This window comes from Capsella rubella, unplaced genomic scaffold, assembly GCF_000375325.1.
Source record: "Capsella rubella cultivar Monte Gargano unplaced genomic scaffold, Caprub1_0 scaffold_7, whole genome shotgun sequence".
Taxonomy (NCBI): Eukaryota; Viridiplantae; Streptophyta; class Magnoliopsida; order Brassicales; family Brassicaceae; genus Capsella; species Capsella rubella.
Window position 1 is genome coordinate 7,926,895 of NW_006238917.1, and position 22,504 is coordinate 7,949,398.

The following is a 22,504-nucleotide window of genomic DNA, read 5'->3' on the forward strand; positions in this document are numbered from 1 at the left end:
TGTCATCTTCCAAAATACGTGTTGGTTTATGTAACTTTAATGAGGCTTTAAGAACAAGTGGTATTCTTCTATGCATGGTGAATTTTATGTAACTTCTCTGTGGAGTCAAGTTTTGAGTCTTTGGTCCTTTGCTGCTGAAAAGTGTTGTTCTCCAAAAGATTCAGAGTTAGAAGAAGAGAAGGAATGGCTTCAATTATACGCGGAACACGCATTGTTCTCCAAATGGCAAGCTAAATGGGTGAGGAAAAAATAGACTTGGCCAAAAAACAAACAGTGGTTTTTGTCTAGGTGAATGATCTCTTTTTCAAACTCGGTTTTGGTACTGTGTTAAATATTACAGGATGGGATGGAGCCTGCAAAGCCATTTGAAATGAAGAAGATAGTTGTAAGTACCAAAGAAAATGTGGAGTCATGGAAGACAGTGAAGGCGGAGAATGCAATCTTCTACATAAATAGCTTCAAAACCCGATGCGGCAGAGACTGCAATTGTATCATAAGGAAAACAACAGATGGAGTGCCAGGCCATTTCTCATTTGAAGTCAAGTGTTTTATGTGAGAGACCCTGAAGTTATCATGTAAATGGGAAGTATGTTAGAAAAACCATTTGGTTACATAATATTCAATGTTATATTGGTACTGAGAAATGGATTAGTGACAGTACTGTGAAAGATAAGTAACACCCAAAAAATAAACCAAAAAAACTGAGAGAAGAAAAAAATGAATTTTATTGATAACTCATACTGCTGAAGAACAGAAGCAGAAACCAAATGTCATATATTTTGTTTACCAACAAAAACTCTTAAATTGATCAAAGATCGTAATACAGTCTCGTTCTCTCCACACTCTCTCTATCTTTCAAACCCGTAACTGAGAGAGGCGTAAGAGTTGAATAATCTCTCTTTGTTTCTCGCGAAAACAATTGAAATCTCCAAATAAGGGTTTAAGCCAAAACCCCTCGGAGTTTGATGCCCAAATGCCCATTCCCAATCCGTATCAGCTTCTTCAGCTACTTCCTCAACCAAAGTCGCATCCTTTCGAGTGACCCAGTTAAGTTCTCTATTCACCATCTTCGTTTCTCTTCTTCTGTTTCTGTTTCTCCGGACCCATCAATGGAAGTGGAGAATCCATCGGAAGCTCCAATCTCGGAGAATATGTTTAAATCGGCTCCCAAAATGGGTTCTTACAAGTTGGGTGATTCCACTTTATCTTCAATGATTGAGAATTACGCCAATTCGGGTGATTTTGCTTCCGTGGAGCAGGTTTTGAGCCGGGTTAGATTAGAGAACAGAGTAATTAGTGAGCATAGTTTCATTGTTGTCTTTAGAGCTTATGGGAAAGCTCATTTGCCTGGGAAAGCTGTAGACTTGTTTCATAGGATGGTCGATGAGTTTCAGTGTAAACGTAGTGTTAAGTCCTTTAACTCTGTGTTGAATGTGATTTTAAATGAGGGTCTTTATCACCGAGGATTGGAGTTTTATGATTATGTTGTAAATTCCAACATGAACATGAACATTGCTCCTAATGGGTTGAGTTTTAATCTGGTCATTAAGGCTCTTTGCAAGTTGGGGTTTGTGAACAAGGCAATTGAGGTCTTCAGGGAAATGCCTGAGAAGAAGTGTTTGCCTGATGGGTATACGTATTGTACATTGATGGATGGGCTGTGCAAGGAGGAAAGAATTGATGAAGCGGTTTTACTGTTGGATGAGATGCAGAGTGAGGGCTGTTCACCGAGCTCAGTTACATATAATGTGTTGATTGATGGATTGTGCAAGAAAGGGGATTTGACACGGGTGACAAAGCTTGTGGATAATATGTTTCTTAAGGGATGTGTTCCTAATGAGGTAACTTATAATACGCTTATTCACGGTCTATGTCTCAAGGGTAAATTGAATAAAGCTGTTAGTCTCTTAGAACGGATGGTGTCGAGCAAATGTATCCCAAATGATGTCACATATGGAACACTTATTAATGGGTTGGTTAAGCAAAGAAGAGCAACAGATGCAGTGAGGTTGTTGATCTCTATGGAAGAAAGAGGGTATTGTTTGAATCAGCATATTTATTCGGTCCTTATAAGTGGGTTGTTTAAAGAAGGAAAAGCTGAGGAGGCTATGACCTTGTGGAAGAAAATGGTGGAGAAAGGTTGCCGGCCCAATATTGTTGTGTACAGTGCTCTTGTAGATGGTTTATGTCGCGAAGGGAAACCAAATGAAGCGAAAGAAATTTTTCGTGGAATGATAAGTAATGGATGCTTGCCCAATGCGTATACTTATAGCTCGTTGATGAAAGGATTCTTCAGAACTGGTCTTAGTGAAGAAGCAATTCAAGTATGGAGAGAAATGGATGATACCGGATGCTCTCGAAATGAGTTTTGCTATAGTGTTTTAATCGATGGTCTTTGTGGGATTGGGAGGGTGAATGAGGCTATGATGCTGTGGTCAAAGATGCTCACTATCGGGATCAAACCTGATACAGTAGCTTATAGTTCAATGATTAAAGGTCTTTGTGGTATTGGGTCAATGGATGCGGCATTAAAACTTTATCATGAGATGCTATGCGAAGAAGAACCCAAGTCACAACCAGATATTGTTACTTATAATATACTTTTTGATGGTTTATGTATGCAGAAGGATGTCTCAAGAGCAGTTGATCTCTTGAACTTTATGTTAGATAGAGGTTGTGATCCCGATGTTATTACGTGTAACACGTTTTTGAAAACTTTGAGCGAGAAGTCAGATTCTTGTGAAGAAGGGAGGAATTTTCTAGAAGAGCTTGTTTTGAGGCTTTTGAAGCGTCAGAGAGTATCTGGCGCTTGTAAAATTGTGGAAGTAATGCTGGATAAGTATCTGACACCGAAGATCTCCACTTGGGTGTTGATTGTTCCAGAGATCTGTAAACCAAAGAAGATCAATGCCGCCATTGATAAATGCTGGAGGAACCTGTGTACTTAAGCATTACTGAGCATTTTTGTGTAGATATCGGTTCCACCTTAAAAGCCTCCATGCTTGGGAACTTTTTCGCTTCTGAAGTTATGGAAAACTTGAAATGCCTGAAAAAACAGGTAGATAGATAATCTATACTTGCAATTCTGACTTGTAAACATGTTATTTGAGCTAAAGTTTATAATAATATGAAAACCCCTTGTTTGTTGCCACTCTCGAGATCTTTGTTCTGTTTCATTGTTTGAATACTATTTCTTACTGCAGCTTTATCCAAAAGGAAAGATCTTCCAAGTCTTCTCCATGGTGCAAAACTTCGAGCAAAGAGAAGTCTGTGAAAATGATCAGCAATGCTCCACAAGAGAAGCTCAAAGATTCTTGTCTGTGATTCTTACGTACCCTGAAACTATTGACGGTAACAATACATTCCCTTCTAAGAATCTATAGGAAAATTTGGATATCTTTGGACCCTAACTAGGTCACTGTCAATGGCATATTAAATAAGTCCATTTCTTGTATACGCACAAAAGCTAAGTCTATAATTTTCATAACGCAGAGCATATGCAACATGAGTATAACGATATAATCCTTTAATTGACAATATAAATCTTGGATCCATTATAAAGTGATACATAGAATAACCCTTCGGATACAGATTCAAACTAAAAACAAATGATATATCAGTAGGTTCAACACTCACAAGATGCTATCAGCTCTTGATGGTAATCTCCTAAAAAAATTCTGAGGAATAGAAGGTATATCGAAAACCCTTGCCCTAGGATGTCTCATGACGTAGAAACCAAGAAATGTGAGCAGTAACTTCATGGAGACGAAACAAATCACTCCACAGCTAACAATACAGAAGGCTAAAAACAGAGACGTTGCTCTTGGATCTCTCCAACTCAACAAGCTTTTCACTCTTTCTCCTTGTGTAGCCAAATCTCCCAACACAATCATCATCCTCCCTGCGATACCACGCAACCTGTCATACCTTTTTTTCAGTACATCACCTGATTTTGCGCTAGGAAACGCATCAAACTCCTCGTCTAGCTCATCGGGTAAAGTTGAATCAGCTTTAGACAGCTTTATATCCATGTGAGGAGGATGTCTCGGTCTCAAACTGAACTTGTATAACCCAAATACGAAGCAGTACAGTAGCAAAGATACCATGCAGTACTTAGGGAGAAAAACAACGAACAAGAAAACGACATGGAGCAAGACCGTCGTTGCCGGGCTTTTCCATTTGCAAACCTCATCAAACCATTTCCAAGCATCGATCCAGCCATCGAAAAACGCGACAAGACGTTCGAAATTTGCTCTTCCTCTTCTTAGACTCCACATGTTTGATCCCACATCGAGCATATACTCTACAACATCTCTTCCAAGTGCTGGCTCATTGCGTCCTAACTTGATGCAGAGAATGTGAGTCGCTTGGTGTCTAAGGCTGTCTAATTGGTAAATAGACAATGGAAAGATGTAATGCATTTGGGGAAGCAACGGCTCTGTATATTTCTGAAGCATATCGATCATAGATGTCGTCGTGAACCTAACCGCGAGCTGAATCTCACCCATTTTCTTAACCCCATCTGGTTTTAAAACCATCAAAGGATAAGAATGTGTGTAGATCTTTGAGGTCACAAGGGTCGATAGACGTATCCTGATCTTCCCGATCCTCGAATCCTTGATCAAACGGTTTTCGTTACCCGCACCAAACAGATTGATCAGATTATCAAAAACACCAATTGTTATCACCGTGTAGGGATCATAGACTTCCCAAGTATACTGCTCGTTCCATTTCGGATCAAAAGTGTCTACAATCGTCCTCGTTCTCACCCATTTTGTTCCATATTTCGCAACGCAATATGCATCGGTTGTTCCCCGACCATCTCGTGACTTCATCGGCATTAAACCTGTAGCGTTTAACACGCCTAGCTCCAACACACCAATAGCTGGAGTCCATAGAAGCTTAGCAGAAGCTCTGTAATCGCTGCTATACTGAATCGACTCATCAAGAACGTGATAGCCTCCGTCTAAAGAAACCCGCAAGTGAATCCTCCCAGCAAATCTCCTCGCTTCCCCAGTCTCATCAATGTGCTCCACGTTGTACCACAATGCCGGCACTGGACCAGGTGACACTCTTCTCTCAACCTGTGATAACTTGATCTCGCACTTTCCTATACACTCCTCTTTCTGCCCTAGCTTATCTTCCACGCTGAGTATCAAACTGTCCTCAAATGGCTCAACCGCTACAAACATCATATCCTCATTCCATAAAGGATTCACACTCTTCGTCTGCGAAGTCCTACTCCTCACGACAATGTTGCCAAGAAACCCTTTAATCAGAATCTCTGGATTGGTCCGGTTCTGATGCAACAGGACCAAATCCTGAGCTTCGATTATGTTAACTCGCAAGTACCAAAGCCTCGGCGAAAGATAAACCTTTGATCGCGTATTCACCACGTTGTCTCCGGTAACAGTCGCCGAATCTGAATGCCAAGCCTCGGAGAAAACCTCATCAGCTTGTGTCCCAATCCAAACAGATAACATAATCTCTCCTCCGATCTTGACACCGTTTTTATCTTCCAACCTATACCATTGAGGAGCCAATGGACTATCAGGAGGAACACGTGTCGGAATCTCCGCCACATCGAACTTACATTTCCCGATAATCTCGTCATCGTTTGAGTTATCTTTGTCTCGTACGACCACTTCTAATATGTTCCCTTGAAGACGAGCTTTCGTGAAGGCGAAGATTTCGTGAAACTCTGGGTTAGGGTTCGGGTTAGGGTTTGAGTTTAAGCTCGGTTTTGTTCTCCCTTTGTAGCTTCCTATCTTGACTTCGACGAAAGAGTCATCGACAGGTAAGGCTCGAGCACGGACGATTCTTGCGTAGAGGAAATGCATCGCCTCCACGAGATCGAACGAAGACGTCAGCTTCTCGCCGCCGTTACCACCACCATTGCCGATTTTGGGACTTGTTTCTTTCAATGAGAAATCTCCGTTTCCGTTACCGTTTCTGTTTCCATTTCCGGTGCCGTTTCTGTTACCGTTTCCGTTTCCGGCCCCGGTCGCCGCCATTTCCTGTGAAGAAAATAATTAGAAAAGACAACCTTAAAGGAATCAAAATGTTCTGAAAAAAGATTCATACCTGAACAGAGTAATGACTTTTGTTCTTCTTCTTCTTGAAGAACTTTTGAAACTGCAGGTTTTTTTTTTTTTGGTTTGTTGGTCAACGTGATTTGCTGGGTTTAAGCAACAATAAAAAGTGCAAATGATACGAAATTATACACTCAATTTTTTTGTTTGAATGATTTTGAAATAATGAGACTTTACTGTAATTTATTTGACATTTATGGTTAAATCAAAGTTAATTGCATGTAATGTTAATATTCGTTAAGAGAATCCAGAAATTAAAGCTGATCAATTTGTTTTAGTAACCGTTGTTGATTAATTGGAGAGAAATCAGCAACCTATTTCAAAACATTTCGGTCACACGATGATTTGCGTCTCTCATGCATAAATGTTGTAAAAATATGATAAGACACAAAACATTTCAATTTAATTTTCATTAAAATTATTTGGGAAGATACCATCAAGAGGTACCAATAAAGATGAGCTAACAATGTTTCATACATTTTAAGAATCGGACTAATTCTATACAAATGCAGTTCCAAAGAGTACACAACGACAAATAACAAGTGACAACTGTACATTTCATGGAGTCTCTATGAGGCAAGACTCCACTCTGTTTCCTTTTTAAGAATGTTTTACATTTGAGACTCTAGAAACTCCAATATGGCCAAACCGGCTGCACCAACATCGTCATCCAACACATGTTCTGCCGGAGAATGACTTATTCCTCCACGACACCGGACAAACAGCATTCCCACCTGCCGGAAGAAAAACAAATTTCCCTTATAAGTTAGCGTATGAACCAAGAGAGTAGAGACATAAGCCTTTTATAATAAGATGTTTGAGTACTCAATTACCTTAGTTAAGTGAGACATAGCCATAGCATCATGTCCTGCTCCGCTCATTAGTACGGGGACCTCGTCTTGGACTTCTCCTGTCATCTTCTTGAGGGCACTCTGAGCTGCTGATTTCAGCTGTGAACTCAAATGAGGGTCTGACATCACTGCGTCTGCATCATGCTGCAATGATGATTAACCAGGGACAAAGTTGGTAAGAAGAAGACATCAGACTATAAGGTTTTAAGAATTGTATAACACTCTTTACCTTTCGTTCAATAGAGCACAAAAGCGATCTTTTGTCACATATCTGGTACATCCTAGTTGATAAGTCATGGAGAATAGCATTGCGTCCTACATCATCTATCGTACGTAAATCCACAGTGAAAGTTACCTGGATTCATTTCATTCATCTCCATGAAACCAATTAGAGTTCATTCACAAGACCAATACAGAAGAGATTTAGTTTCTTCTCTTACCTGGCCTGGGATGACATTGCTAGCACTTGGCCACGTTGAGATCTCTCCAACAGTACAAACAAGTGAATTAGCAAGTGATTCTATTGTGCCCTCATTGCATTGACCGTTGCAAGATAAGTAATCTTTAGGGTTTTTGCAAACACTTTCCAATAATACAATCAGCTCCGCGGCACCAGTCATAGGGTCATGACGCAGTGACATTGGAACTGTTCCAGCATGTCCTTGAGATCCTTTTAAAGTAACCTGTAGAATTCTGTCCATTTGGGTTTCAAGTAGCCTTCTCCAAAATTAGACAATGAAGTGGTATCAGTGAATATGTTACCTTAAGTCTTGTCTGTCCTGCAATTCCTTTTACTACTCCTAGAGGATGACCAACCCATTCAAGCACCGGCCCTTGCTCAATGTGAACCTACAGGAATTCATTCATATTCAACAATAACTATACCACTCTTGGCGACTCATTTTAACTTCATCAAAGATACAAAACAAAAACTTGCAAAATTAGTTTGTGAGACGAAAGAAGCTCAAGAATGTTTTACCTCTACATATCCCCAAACAGATGCAGGATCATACTTCAGCTGCATTAAGTTTTCCTCAGTTATGTCTATGGCATTTTCTTTAAGAGCATCTTGCAGAGAAATACCACTGAGCGAATGAATATGGAAAAAGTGAGTAAGTAGACTCAATCTACATAGGAGAAGAAGCTAAGGTCCTCGAGTAAAACCTTTTATCAGCAACCTCCAACCGAGAAACTGGCATGATTCCAGCCAAAGCAGCACTGCCTAGAAACGTATACTGAAACCTCACTCCTTCCTCATCACTAAATGCTATCACCTAATACATGTCATAAGTTTCTTGCTTGTTATTTCCATTGGCTACAAAGAATAAATCCATGCGGTATAGAAGTGGACAAACCTCAACAGGTCGCTTTAGTTCACCCAATTTCCCATTTACTTTCAGAACCTTCAATGCAGAGATTGCAGAAATTATGCCTAATGAGCCATCATATTTACCAGCATCAATAACAGTGTCCTGTTTAAACAAAGTAAGATACAATGGTCAGCATTATCATCTCATTAAAGATCACACAACAAGTAAAATAAAAACAGAATTGTGAATTACCATATGGGAACCAATTAGAAGAGCAGGTGAGCTTCCATTCTTTGGCTCCACTCGACCATGTACATTACCCATGTAATCAACCCACCTGCAAAAAAATCCAACTTTTTCATCTATCCAAGAAAGTTTTGTATATGAGTGCATAAAAATTAAAAAAGAGTAGATTTTCAGAACTAACGTTGATAAACCAGCATCTTCCATCCATCCACGGATAAGAGGTATTGCTCTTATGGATGCTGGACTCATAAAAGTTCTTTCTAGGTGGGCAACTGCATCACTCACCTGAAAATTCAAGAAAACGAAAAGAAAAAAAACTACTAAGATATGTATTGGGGAAATGTGAACAGTAAACAGAGTTCCACTAGAGCAGTCTTCCCAAAAATTCAAGTCAACCGAAGATTTCCTAATGTTCAATAAAGAAGCATTCACTTTTAAGGTAACATGAGCTGGATTCAAGAAAACTTAGGAATAGTTCCATTAGATTCTAAGGGCACCTCCAAAGGGAGGTTTATAATGGGGTTGTTAGATTTAATGTAATTAAAATTAAATCATAAATGATTAATTAGCTAAAGGTCGCTCCTAAACTAACGAGTTTAAACATCGGTGCTTAAAGGAACGTGGCATTTAGCCATTGGTTGTGCACTCTTTAATTATTAAATGGTTAATTTTATTTTTTTCTCTTTCTCTTTCGCCGACAAAATCTCTCTATCTTACCCAGAAACCAAATTCGAAAACCCGACCAAATCTATTAAAATCTCGAAACTTTAAGTCTTTTTTGTGGTTGGAAATGGAAGCTTTTGTGAAGGATGAAGAATACAGTTTCAGGGAAGTGGTGTTGCCGTCGTTTATTTCGGTGGTTCCGGAACCGGAACGAAAGAGAGAGAGAGCAGAGAGATGAGGAGAGGAAGAACCTACCATTGGAGGGGAAAAAAACTAAAGACTTCAATTGAAATTCTTAACTTCAAAAATACCAAAATTTATTCCTAAAAAATAGTTATGAACCCTTCATAAGGTTCAACCATTGGAGATGGTCTAACAAGTAACAACAGCCATGAAAATAAATTAAAAATAATTGATGAAATTAAGAGCAACCCTGAGGGACAACGACACATTCAATCATGTTGGTCAAACAAGACAACAAACATTCCAATACATATTCTCATGAGAAGGTGGTATAAATTATACTATAGATTAGAATACAGATCGAAGAGTAGAATCTTGAAAACAGAGAACAAGTGAAAGCTAAGCAAATTTATTTAAAATTATTGTTTGATTGATGAATAAAGGTACCTGTCCAAGCTCGTGTAACCTTGCAACAGCTTCGTCCCTTAGGATCGTCTGATGCAGATCGTTCTTCGTCCCTTCCGTTTCACCGATTCCTTTTAATGGATAAACCATTCAAATTTGGTAAGAAACAGAACAAAGAGATGAACAGAGAGGCATCCCACGAATTTGAAAAAGGACGAATTTTTAAAAATGGATTTTAGTTTGTGGAGACAATAACAGTAGCTAGACAGAATCTAACATGACTGAGAGAGAATGTTCCCTAATCAAAATGCCCTTTTTAACAAATATTCAAATGGTTTCGAATCAATCAGATCGAATAGATAGAGAAAGATGATAAATTTACCGAAGGAGATTTGGGAAGACGACGACGAAGAAGATGCAGAGGAGGAAGAAGTAGAAGAAGACGATGATGATGAAGAGGAGAGAGCGAGAGGGGATAATAACGAAAACACAAGACACCAGAATAGCACAAGCGACGGATGATGATGGTGATGGTGATGGTGATGATGGTGATGATGATGATGGTGATGGAAGCTAGTGTGATGGACATGGGAGAAGAAATGATGAGATCTAGAGGAGGAAGGAGAAGGATGAGGAACCGCCATGGCTGCCAAATCTTAAGACGAGGTGACGTTAAACGATAGAAAACAAAGACAGCCACGGAACGGAACCAGAAACAACAACACTCTGGCTAAGAGAGGATCAGAGACGATGAGGAAAGGGATCACCTTTTTATTATGGCTTCCATGGCTGAGAGATGGAGATGAGAAATGAGAAGAGAGAAGAGAGAGAGAAGAGGCGGCTGGTGGGTACCCACTGGTCCAACTTGGACGTCAGATGGGGCCCATTTAAACTGATGACGTGGCGATTCTCAGTGGAATCTTGTGGAGACGGTCACATGTGGGTGAGGAATCATGTGCATCCGAAATGGACAATCACACTAAAATGCATTTGTTGTTGTTGGTAATTGTTTATTCGTTTTATTAGTGCACTAATCTTGAAAAGTAGAAAACAAATCTAAATCGATTTGCGTTTAATATAAACCACCCATTCATCAATTGTATCGCCAAGACGTCTAGTCAAAACTTTTACGTTTTTTTCTAAAACGGTTCAAATTATGTTTATATAATACGATCAAATTAAACAAATTTAATTGTCAAATCTAACCGTTTTAAACAGTCTAATGTTTTAGTAAAAAATACAAATCATGATGGGTGGGATTATAGATTTACTACTGGTCAAATTATGTTTCTTCTTCCACGTCTTTTAATTATAGTAAAAAGTAGTATAGTAATATCTAGTTTCAAAATGTCTAGTGATTAGTGAGTCGTGAAGCACTTTTTCTTCTACGTTTAAGGTGCATATGTGACTATGTGAGTAAAGTGACCCAGCAGCAACCAACGAAGTTTCTAGCATCCTATCACTATCCCACGTGATCGACGCACGTGACACCTACCCTCTGTTATATGGGTGTGTGTGAAGCTTCATTAAAGTTTAGTAATTTACTAACACAAAACAAACTCGTAGTAGTGTTTTGTAGTGATTACCGACATAGTTAATTCGTTGATGATGTTACTTGCTTAGACTAGTAGTCTCTGTCTGGGTTGGATTAGGAATTTAGGATAGTAAGACCAAAGTTAGCTCACATTCCATGGATTTCGGATACTTTTCAGGTGACAAAATTATTGTTAACAAAGTCACTTTGGTTGTATACACGTCAAAACCATTTTCTTAGTCGATGATATTATATATCTTCTTTAAGAAAATATCCAACTTTTTTTAGAAAACATATTTATATAATTTGCCCGACTTTAATCATTGCATACCTAGTCATGCACATTAACATTCGTTAAATAATAAACTAAAGAGGTCATATAATAATTGTACATGTTGAACAATAACATGTTTGTTGTTCATACGACAAAATCTATTTTCACGATATCCACATATTATCTTCACAAACACAAAAAAAAAAAAAATACATATTTAATCTTATAATATATATAAAATATTTCAAAATTTTGTTTTGTGTACTTATGTTGAGTGTTAGCTTACTCATCACTTATAAGTGCGGACGCAATGAAATGTGAATAAACTAAACGTGATTATAAAGTAATTACTTGGCCTACTTGAAGTAAGCCCAATATTGATTTTCTTTTCACTTAGTACTTCTATTAAGCCCATTACGGATTTTTCTTTAACCGGATCTCTTAGCTGAACCGAACCGGAATCGGCAGCCAATAATTTTCAAGTCTGGTTTTGGTCATAGAACACTATGAATCTTTTATGTTCTGGAGAAGAGGAGGCTTCATTAGCTTATGGCGTGAAACTTCGTAACCTTTGGTTTGCTAGATTCTATTTGTCAACCTCCGTCTCTGCTCCTGTTTCTTCTTCGAAAACCCTTAAACTGAAGAAGCACAAAAACAAAAAGAAGGGTTTTGTAAACCATGGAGAAGGTTTCAGCAGCTTGCGCCATGGAATGGAGCATCAAGCTCGAGAAATCTCTTCGTTCTAAAAATCCAGGTACTTAATTCCTTCCACTTTCTCAATTATATAGTAGTTGCTTTCGGAATTTGATTAGTTCTTTAAGTGAGAAAGATATATACTTTAGGATTAAGGAGGTTACTTTGCTTTACTTGGTGACTGTACGTTTTTTTAGTCTACTCTGGTACTATGGAAAGTTAAAGTTTTGATGTTTGGGGATGTTTATTTCAGTTAGAGCCGTTGAAGTTATCTTAGAGACTGGTGGGAAGCTTGAACAATGGAGCAAAGAACCAGAGCCTGCAGTTGCTGTTTACAATTTATTTGGTTTGCTTCCTGAAGAAGATAAGCTCTTTTCCAATACTATCTTGTTGAGGCTAGTTGACGCGTTTTGTGTCGGGGATAAGCTTATTAAGCTTGCTGTTGTCCGGGTTTTTATGTCGATGTTCAAGCAAAGTCGAAGAAAGAACATAAGCGAATCTGCAACTTGGTTTTTGTCAAAGGCTAGGGTGTATAACCACTTGGAACTTCTGAAACGAGTGAAGAATGTTTATGATAAGGGTGATACTGAGACAAAAGCTTTGGCTTTGATTCTGTTTGGTTGTTGGAGAGATTTCGCTAGCGAATTTGCTCCAGTTCGGTTCTTGATTTTCACCAGTATGGTTTCTTCACATGACCTGGAGGTAAGCATAGCTCATTTTAGTTCTTTTTTTTTTTATGTTTCTGCTTGTGATTTTTCTGTTATAAATGATACATGAAATTAGAGTTATAATTACTCACGCATTTGGCATTGTGTTCTGCGACTAGTGTATGTTACCAGGCATGAGGACTCATTCAATTGTATAGTTGTGCATTTTATAGCAAACAATTCACATATAGAAATTTTCAAGCTTCACTGCCAGATCTTGTGTATGTTAGGGGGTTGGTTTCTTTTAAGTTAGTTTCGAAGATTGAGTGGCTGTGGTTAGTCTAAGTTTAAAGAAAATCTCAACTGGCTTACCACCCCTAATGCGATTTTGGACTTGGTAGTTGGAATACTCTTTCTTAGGAAAAATTAACTGTTCAAATATATTTTATGCATGCAGGTAAGATCAGCTTTGTTTGCTGCAGCTTTCTTTTGTGAAGTAGCAGATGACTTTGCTTTGGTTGTTTTGGGGATGTTATATGACATGGTGAAGTTCCCAGATATAATGCCAAAGACCAGGTTAGCTGCTGTGCGAGTTTTTGCAAAAATGGGATGCTCGCATGCAATTGTTAATAGAGCATTCAAGGTTCTTTGTCTAATTCTTATTCTATCTGCCTCTAATGCTCAAAGATTTTCATGTATAGTTGCCGTCAAGAAATTTTTGGTAAAGAAAAATTTGCTGAAACCGAAATAGTTTTGCTGTTGTTGTTACCATCTTGAGATTTCAAAATGTATTAGATGACTAGATTAGAGTATCTATCTGAATGTAAGACTCTGCCATTGTACAGAATTTCATATCAACACATTATTTTATTGCAGATTTGTATGAAGCTAATGCTGGAATCCCCAAAAGAGGACAATTTGGTTTCGTTCCTGGTTTCCCTGACTAAGCTTGCTTCAAGATCTACTTATCTTACTTCTGAACTGGTATGTTCTTTTTCTCCTTATAACGTTTTCTAATTGCTGGCTTACACAAATATGAATGAATTGAATGTTTTACTGTCAATATATTGGCCCTTGTGAAGATTAATTTTGTAGCAATAGAAAGCCACTGTTTTTCCGAGTTTGAGTCTTCACTTTCCTTTGGTTCTCTAGAAATGGGAACTATTCCGCTATTTACTGAAATACAATCTAATACAGAAATATCTATTATTTACTCAATGTGGGTGCAGGCAAAGGTTATTATACCCTTTCTGGGTGAAGATAAGACTTCTCATGTTCGAGCTGCGGTATTGAGATGTCTTCACTTTCTCATAGAAAGAGGGATGTGTTTCTCTCTTGTCCATGAAAGAGAAATTGCAAGTGTGTCAAGCTTGCTAAAGCAAGAAGAGCTCTCATCAGATATGCAACTTAAAGCTCTTCAAATTTTTCAGAAGGTGATTCGTAAGCTATATATGTTAATTTTTTTTTTTGGTCTCAGAATGTACATGCTTACTTTTCTTTGATGTGAATGCAGATACTTGTCTACAAAATATGCATGGCTGATGCATCTGAACTACATCAGCTCGTAGCTATTGTTGAGAATGCATCTCAATCTCAGATCTTCTCAAGCAGTTGTTTTGCTATCAGTATTTTGGTGGGTATATGGATAGAAATAGTTCGGACAGCAGAAATAAGATCAACTGAGGTTTCTTTAACACCTCTTCCGCTGCATCTCGTTGTATTAATTATGGACAGAGTCACCTTGCTAGGACGCTTATGTTCGGATCCTTTTCAAGGTGACTATGCACTAGTTGGTGAGGTTCAAGACCTCTTCAATGTTCTCCACCTATTACTAGGAAAACATTCTGAACTGAGGCTGCTAGTTCTTGACAAAGTCATGTTATTCCTAGAGTATATTGTGAACCTAATTGATGGCTTACGAAAACCAGATGGAGCTCATGAACTGCTGCTTAGTGTTATCAATTATCAAGGCAAAAGAGGGGCGGTCATGAGGTCAGAATTTCTAGCATCAATACACAAGTTCCTGATAGTGTTCTTGGAGAATCTCGAGGGCGATGATTCTCTTTTTTCTCAAGTTTATGAAAAGGTGAAGCATATCACTGAGTGTGTACGTTCATGCAGCTTCTTTGATTTCCACACACAAATGGTATATACTCTGCTATTACATTCTCCCGTTTTTTGGGGATTCCCTGTGAATGATGATGCAGAAGGAAAGTCAGGGGTCTCATTTGTTGCTGATATAGTTAACTACGGAATCGTTTCTCTTGACTGTTCAAATCAAATTTTAATGGAAAGAAACTACTGGCCTGCTTACAGAGTTGGGGTTTATGCAGCACGTTTGGGTGCTTGGGTCATCTCTGCTTTGATTTTTGACAAGCTGAAAATTAACGTCCAGTCTGATATTAACTGTCTTTGGTTAAAGTCATTAACCTATTTATCTCGTGCTGAGGGGAAATACCAACTGCTTTTCACACCAGGTGATAATTTCAAGTTAGTCAATTGGTTGAGAAGTAGCGGTTATTTGCCAGAACTCTCCATAGAGGCATCTGGAGAGTTTGCTCACTGTGTAGCTCTTCATGATGCTTATATGAATTTACAGTCGTCTTTGGGAATGTTGGGAAATATTATAGCATCGGGTGAATTGTTCTGTTTCCAAACTTGGTTCTTGGTTTTAAGGACTCGGGGAGTGGAACTTGTGATTGATCTCGTTGAAACCCTCGGGCTGCTTAACCAAGATATCCGCAATAAGAAGCTGGTGGAGAAAACGACCTTGATTGGTTGCAGTTCTCTGCAACAGCTTCCTCGAATTTCTATTCAGCTACAAGAGTTGGCAAAAGATTTTGATATGTTGGCGAAGTGTTATTTAGACATAGACGACAACAGTTTTAGCATTATCACAACATTTTCACTGAGCTGTTCAGTTCTGGCTTTTGCTGCTGGAATAGTTCTTTTCCTCTCAGATTTTTCTTTTCATGAAGCAATGGTTCCTTTCACTTCACAAAGTGATCTGTGCTCGAGGCTTGTAGAGGATTTAGTTCAACGGCTGGGGAAAGTGGACCCTGAAATTTGTGAAAAGCTCAACTTACTCAATAAGGCAAACAAAACATTAGACTGTCTACACCGGCAACCTAGGAATCAGGTATTGAGAGTTTGTGTCAAGGTGAAGATGCTGCTCTCTATTTGCAGAGATGCTCTTGCATGCATTTATGGATTGCAGAATCTGTCAATATCAATGCAAAAAGAGGAGATTATGTCTGGGATTACTGAAAGTTGCAGGAGTCTACTTTCACAAGCAATTATGAAATGGATGCAGATTCCTTTTGGCATTCCAAAACATTTCTTCCACATAAGGTATTCTCGTCGTGCTGACTTTATCTCTAATCAAACGAACTCATAGTGAGTACGATTCTATTGGGAATATAATCTCTACTTTCTGGATCACCAAATCATTATTGAATTTCTGATGGAAGTAATCGTTAGGTCTGATAATTAACTTGTCTTTGTGCTGCTTAGTGAATTAAGGACTACATGTTGATATCTAACCATAGCTGAATCTCTACTGTATTTTCCCAGCTAATATGTTTTCTTTGGATTAAATTTCAGGCCTTGTGTTGGTGCCGAGCTATTTGCTCTTAGTTCAGGTGGTAGCAAGCATACTCCTGATACAGTTTCAGTGGAACAAGGGTTTCAACTGTCACTAGATCTTTGTCTTCAGTTGAAAAACGTACAACAACGGCAAGCCCCTGTTAGGATTAACAAACTGTATTGCCTTCTCTATTCTAAACTAGCTTATCACACTCCAACTCAGCACGGTGAAACCAACAGAAACCAAAAGTCTTATTCCCCTTGGAGAGATGAAGATCTGGAAGAAATGAGTAACAAGCTATATCATCATGCTATAAAGTCTAGTAAGAAGCTGGAAGTTTCAGGTCGATCTGATTGGACCAAGGATGGTGTTTCCACGATTGCGCAGTTCGAACCAAATGAGAGAGGACAAGGGTTCTCGAGCTGCTTGCTAGATGTTTCGCGCTTCCCAGTTGGCTCATATAAAATAAAATGGCTAAGCTGTTGCATTGATCAACATGGTTCTTACTGGAATCTCCTACCTCTCAATGGAAAACCTGTGTTTACAGTTAAGAAAGCTTCGTGACTAAAATATTAAACCAAGTGCGTCTCACAGCTCTTTACTTTTGATATAAGATCCAAGGAGGATCTAGTTTGGGAGCAAGCAAAAAAAAGAGACAGTGATTGGATTGATGTAGAAGCTTGTGACTAATCTCGAGATTTGCAAGTGAGTTTTGAGCAACCAATTAAAATCAATCTCGGGTCTGGTGGTCAGTGGCTCAGTGCAGACATTGAAGGGTTTTGGTTCCTCCAGAAGCTACACACATGAGAGATGTTTGCTTCAACGCTATTTAGTTGAACCATCTTTTTATTGGTTATGTTATATATGTTATGTACTGTAGACTATGAGGATCCTTGAAATGTAAATAAGTTAAAAATTTTGTTTAATTAAAATATATTGGTTCATAGAAAAGCTAAATTCCTTTAAATGTAAATAAGTATAAAATTTTGTTTAATTAAAATATATTGGTTCATGGAAAAGCTATATTCAATTATCTATCCAACCTAACACTGATACAATTAGCTAATAATTAAAGCTTTTATTGAAAGCAAAACTTTTGTTGGTGGCCAATTATTTACTCAAAATCTTTGTACTAGTTAGTGTTCAGACTATATAATACTATTGTTGCAAAGTTGAGTTATGTATAATTTACAAGACCGGTTCAGAAATCAAAGAGATACAAAATGATATTCAAAATTAAATTTATTTCCCAAATCAGTTTACTCTAATTTTTCCACAAAAATTATTCAGGAAATTAGTAATATTCAACCAAAAGAAAATTTGTTTTGAGTCAATGAAATTATATTTAGAGGAAGGAAATTGAGTTACGTAGTCAAAATGAACTAAATGAATATGTATTATTGAATTTTAATATGAGTTGAATGGGAAACAAATCAAAGAAACTTATTTACTTGGAATACGAATATTATTGACAAAACTTCCATAACCAAAGGGGAGACAAATACCCACACACACACATAAAATCATATTAAAAAGAAATGAACTCGTTCACAACAACAACAAAATTTGCTTTGAAGCAAATGTGTAAAATTATGAATGAAGGAAGAAGGAGAAGCCAAAATTAAAATTCTTGTAAGTACTTTTGCATTAAGCATTGTTTTGTTCGACTTTTGTTCTAAGGTTTCTTGATTTTTGAGAATTTGGTTTTGAGATCACAAAGACTAACTCTGTGAGAAATAGATCTGATGAATCGGTTCATAGCTGAAATTGTTTGCCATTTGTATCGTTTCTTTTTTCTCTAATGAGGTGAAAATTATTAGTTGGGAAACTATCATCAACGCACATTCATTATAAAATTTTAAGTTGTACATATTTTGATAATTCATTGCCATTAATTAACACAATTTTGTGAAGTTGTAACAAAGCTAATATGAGGAAAAAGGTTAACGTAATGTCATTACCGTTGAGTTTTGGTTTGCATTTAATTAACTCGGGTGTAACCTACTTTACTTTGCATCCCAGTTTCTTATGTTTTTGGTTGCAAAAATTTAACTATTTTTAATCAAACCTTTAGATACCTATAAATAGGTTGATTTTTGGGACCTAATCAATTGTTTTTTTACCACCTAACATGACTCTAGAATAACTCCTTTTACAAAAACTTTGCTATGAGAATAAAAGGCCAATTTCATATTTCTCGTAAGTCATTATCCCTAAATCTAGCATTTCATTATATTTAATGTTTTGATTATATTTTTATTTTATTTTTGTAAATATATATGATATAAATGTTTTCTTCCTTTATATTCAATTTTCCCAAATTAAAAGTATTTTTGATATATTTTTGTTTTCTACACCCGATTTATTTGATTTGCAATATCTATCATTATACAGAGATTTTTTTTTTTTTTAATATATAGCTTTATTATACAGAGATTATTTGTTTATGTTGTTCGGCTCTGTTTTACATTTACAGGCCTCAAATACAACCTCATCGGAATCCCGAAACAGTATTTGGGATTTTGAACAATAGAGAAGCTCTCAATCAAGATTTATTAGAAGGTACGTTTTACTTACTTTCTTGTTTTTTTTCAGGAAGAAGGTGTAAATGTAGATAACCAAACACACACACACAAACAAACAAACAAAAAAACTTGTTTCATCCTCCATCGTTTCTTTAAAGCATTAATAGTAGTGATTAACAAAATAAGTTAAAATTACACAACTTTACACGCTTTACAAACACTTAAAAGCAAAACATTCTAACGATTTTTTTACCATTCTTAAGCAAATAAATTTATTTTAATTATAGGAAAAAACTTATTGGATGAGTGATTGCATATATCTTTTAGTTAGAACAAATATTCAAATAAATAGGAAGAAAAAAACTCTACCAAAAACCTATCCACCACTCAAACCTCCCCAACCAAAACCCCATGACTTGGTTTACCCTTTTACATACAATATCTAATCTCATAATGCATGAATCTTATACCTTTATGCACTTTGTTGATCTTTTACAATCTGCCGCAAGCTAACTACCATAACTATCTCTTAGTCACCCTCTCTCTATATATAAAAAAATCATAATATGTCACGTAGAAATGTCGGAAATTTAGTAATGTTTTGAAAAGATTTTGGTTTCAAGGTAAGTGAGATCTTATGATAAAATTTAGTTATTCATTAAGAAGTCTTAAGAGTTTCGATCTTTATGAACAAATATTACGTTTACGTTATTGCGTAAACCGGTAGAAAAAATAAAGAGGAAATAAGGGATCAAGATGCACAAGGAGTGCGAAATGTGTGACTCCCAATAGAAAAGACAAAAGTTTGTATAATGTTTCATTGGTAACCTTAGTTAGGCCTTTCTCTTTCCATGTGCTATAAACAACATACGTATATATATAAATGTCTCACAAGCATTTACCTTCAGCCATTCTCTTATTTGGCTCGTTTGGATTATAATAGGAGCTAGCAAGGAAAACCATGGAGCTAAGGAAAACTCAAATGTCCATGCCGGTTTGGTTGGCGATAATGAGTCTAATGATGAGTCAAGTGGTCTTAGCCGATAAATATTCAGGTTCAATGTCCCCTCATGACCGGAAACTAGCAGAAATGCAAGCCCTTAAAGCTTCATTGGTTCGTCGAAACCTACCGGCTCTAGTATCTCCCCCTCCTACCCCTCCTCAGGTATATATATAATTATACAACCTTTCTCTAAGATGATTTGTGTTTGTTCATTTTGGTTTAATATATACATAAGATGAAATTGAAATGAATGATGTAGGCAGTACCTGGTCCACGCGTGTATGAAGTGATATCATATGGTGCCGATCCCACAGGGAAATTGGATAGCACGGATGCGATATTAAAAGCTATGGAAGAAGCGTTCGATGGTCCAAGTCATGGAGTTTTGATAGAAGGTATTAATGATCTTGGAGGAGCAAGAATCGATCTTCAAGGTGGTAGCTACTTAATCAGCCGTCCTCTCCGGTTTCCCTCCGCCGGCGCCGGAAATCTCCTCGTAAGTATATCTCTTATTATTTTTCCTATCTCATCTTCTTTTTTTTTTATGATCAAAACTATATATATTTTACAAATAGAGTTAGATTTCTCGGTACGTACGTGTGATTTAATATACCGACAAGACAAAAGTCGTGTTCCTATAATAATATGTCTTCAAGGCCCGTCTATATGACGTGATATGACATTTCGTCAATATTTTTACGTACATGATATTTAAAACATGAAATTCTCAGTTAGGAACGACCTTATAGTTTAAACGTAAACTTGATTAAAGATGCTCTTAGCTAGGTTTGGTGAACCAAAGGTAATTTACTTTAAAAGCTTCTTTTTTCTTTCACGAGAATATAATGATTCCTTTCTTTCTATGCATGTTTCTCTCTTAATTTCAAACATTATGACTTTTTTTAATAACTCTTCCAACAAAAGAAGTTTCTTCCTTTTTTGAGTATTGTAACAAAAGAAGTTTATAATTATTTATTTAATGTGATTTACTTCCTTTTTGTCCTTTGCATATAGTACTAAAAATTATTTTAAAGTTTTCATCAAAGCTACAACTTTCATTACTTTATTAGATACTTTAATTTCTAAATTATTGAAAAAGCCTTGTTATTAAATATTCTTGGTTGATGACGTTGAAAATAATGTGTTCATATTCTTACAATCATAGATTAATTTTTTTTTTTTGAAATTGATGGGTTTTTTTTTTGTTTCTTTGACTTGTGTGACACGTCAGATAAGCGGAGGTACACTAAGAGCATCAGATGATTTCCCGGTGGATAGGTACTTATTCGAACTCAACGACGAGAAGTCAACACAACAATACATCTTCGAGTACATAACTCTCAGAGATCTTCTCATTGACTGTAACTACCGCGGCGGAGCAATCGCTGTAATCAACTCTCTCCGAACAAGCATTGACAACTGTTACATCACTAGGTTCGGTGACACGAACGGGATCCTTGTCAAAAGAGGACACGAGACTTACATCCGAAACTCGTTTCTCGGTCAGCACATAACCGCCGGTGGAGATAAAGGAGAGAGAAACTTTTCCGGTACCGCCGTGAACCTGATGGGTAACGATAACGCCGTTACTGACACCGTCATATTCTCGGCCAGGGTCGGGGTGATGATATCGGGACAAGCGAACTTGTTATCAGGAGTGCATTGTTATAACAAAGCAACCGGGTTCGGAGGAACCGGGATTTATTTGAAATTACCCGGTTTAACACAGAACCGGATTGTGAATTCGTATTTGGATTATACCGGTATCGTCGCGGAAGACCCGGTTCAGCTACAGATCTCAGGAACGTTTTTTTTGGGAGATGCGTATATTTTGCTGAAATCGATAACCGGAATGGTTCGAGGGGTTAACATCGTCGACAATATGTTTTCCGGTTCGGGTAAAGGGATCCCGATTGTTCAATTGGATCAGACGAAGACTGCGTTTGATGAAGTTGATCAAGTGGTCGTTGATCGGAACAGTGTGAACGGAATGGGAGCGACATCGACGGTGGCTAGAGGATCGGTATACGGAAACGGGACGTCTTGGACCGTAGATTTTAAACCGGTTTTGCTGTTCCCGGACATGATCAGTCACGTGCAGTACACACTCGTGGCGAGTGAAGCTGGGGCGTTTCCTATACACGCGGTAAGGAACGTATCTGATAACCGAGTTGTCGTTGAGACAAACGCACCTGTTACTGCAACAGTTTATGTAACAGTGACTCAATGAGGTTTTTAACATGCCGTCGTGTGTTTTTTGCCGTAATAATGGGTTTAATAAGTTTAATTATGAAAATTATTTATAATGAAGGTATTTATTTTTATTTGTAATTTTGTTTTTCGTTTAATAAGGAGGGAATTTAATTTTATAATTACTATACTAATAAATGATAAAAACTCGAAAACTGTGAATACAGTGGAAGAGTTGTTGGCAGACATTTACTTATTGTCTGATAAAAAAATTCAATGCAGTGACTAAATGAGTTTTTGGT

At 37.4% G+C, this 22,504-nt stretch overlaps 5 protein-coding genes across 6 annotated transcripts; 3 read left to right on the forward strand and 2 right to left on the reverse strand.

Annotated features, from left to right (window-relative positions):
- The first annotated feature begins 81 nt into the window (after positions 1 to 81).
- LOC17879621 (pentatricopeptide repeat-containing protein At4g20090) lies at positions 82 to 3,487 on the forward strand. Of its 2 annotated transcripts, XM_023779907.1 has the most exons (3): positions 82 to 238; positions 341 to 3,058; positions 3,204 to 3,487. In XM_023779907.1, the coding sequence occupies exon 2, from the start codon at positions 966 to 968 to the stop codon at positions 2,946 to 2,948; it is 1,983 nt and encodes a 660-aa protein (XP_023635675.1). In that variant the 5' UTR covers positions 82 to 238; positions 341 to 965; the 3' UTR covers positions 2,949 to 3,058; positions 3,204 to 3,487. The 2 variants fall into 2 exon arrangements, with proteins under 2 accessions (XP_023635675.1, XP_006283284.1); XM_006283222.2 differs by lacking the exon at positions 82 to 238 and having other exon boundaries at positions 246 to 3,058.
- Positions 3,488 to 3,585: 98 nt separating this feature from the next.
- On the reverse strand, positions 3,586 to 6,176 carry LOC17880342 (FT-interacting protein 1). The gene is made up of 2 exons (XM_006282785.2): positions 6,085 to 6,176; positions 3,586 to 6,017 (listed from the first exon to the last, which is right to left on the reverse strand). The coding sequence occupies exon 2, from the start codon at positions 6,012 to 6,014 to the stop codon at positions 3,633 to 3,635; it is 2,382 nt and encodes a 793-aa protein (XP_006282847.1). The 5' UTR covers positions 6,015 to 6,017; positions 6,085 to 6,176; the 3' UTR covers positions 3,586 to 3,632.
- Positions 6,177 to 6,485: 309 nt separating this feature from the next.
- On the reverse strand, positions 6,486 to 10,538 carry LOC17880888 (allantoate deiminase). The gene is made up of 12 exons (XM_006283439.2): positions 10,133 to 10,538; positions 9,793 to 9,881; positions 8,681 to 8,784; positions 8,506 to 8,590; positions 8,299 to 8,415; positions 8,108 to 8,217; positions 7,923 to 8,028; positions 7,706 to 7,792; positions 7,384 to 7,626; positions 7,173 to 7,298; positions 6,926 to 7,087; positions 6,486 to 6,826 (listed from the first exon to the last, which is right to left on the reverse strand). Exons 1-12 carry the CDS (start codon positions 10,392 to 10,394, stop codon positions 6,704 to 6,706), a joined length of 1,614 nt encoding a protein of 537 aa, XP_006283501.1. The 5' UTR covers positions 10,395 to 10,538; the 3' UTR covers positions 6,486 to 6,703.
- A 1,590-nt stretch (positions 10,539 to 12,128) lies between these two features.
- On the forward strand, positions 12,129 to 17,430 carry LOC17878673. The gene is made up of 7 exons (XM_006282970.2): positions 12,129 to 12,312; positions 12,505 to 12,953; positions 13,356 to 13,541; positions 13,775 to 13,882; positions 14,128 to 14,331; positions 14,412 to 16,249; positions 16,502 to 17,430. The coding sequence occupies exons 1-7, from the start codon at positions 12,237 to 12,239 to the stop codon at positions 17,046 to 17,048; spliced, it is 3,408 nt and encodes a 1,135-aa protein (XP_006283032.1). The 5' UTR covers positions 12,129 to 12,236; the 3' UTR covers positions 17,049 to 17,430.
- Positions 17,431 to 19,839: 2,409 nt separating this feature from the next.
- On the forward strand, positions 19,840 to 22,450 carry LOC17879072 (polygalacturonase QRT3). Its single transcript, XM_006283594.2, has 3 exons — positions 19,840 to 20,174; positions 20,272 to 20,508; positions 21,244 to 22,450. Exons 1-3 carry the CDS (start codon positions 19,971 to 19,973, stop codon positions 22,240 to 22,242), a joined length of 1,440 nt encoding a protein of 479 aa, XP_006283656.1. The 5' UTR covers positions 19,840 to 19,970; the 3' UTR covers positions 22,243 to 22,450.
- Positions 22,451 to 22,504: the final 54 nt, after the last annotated feature.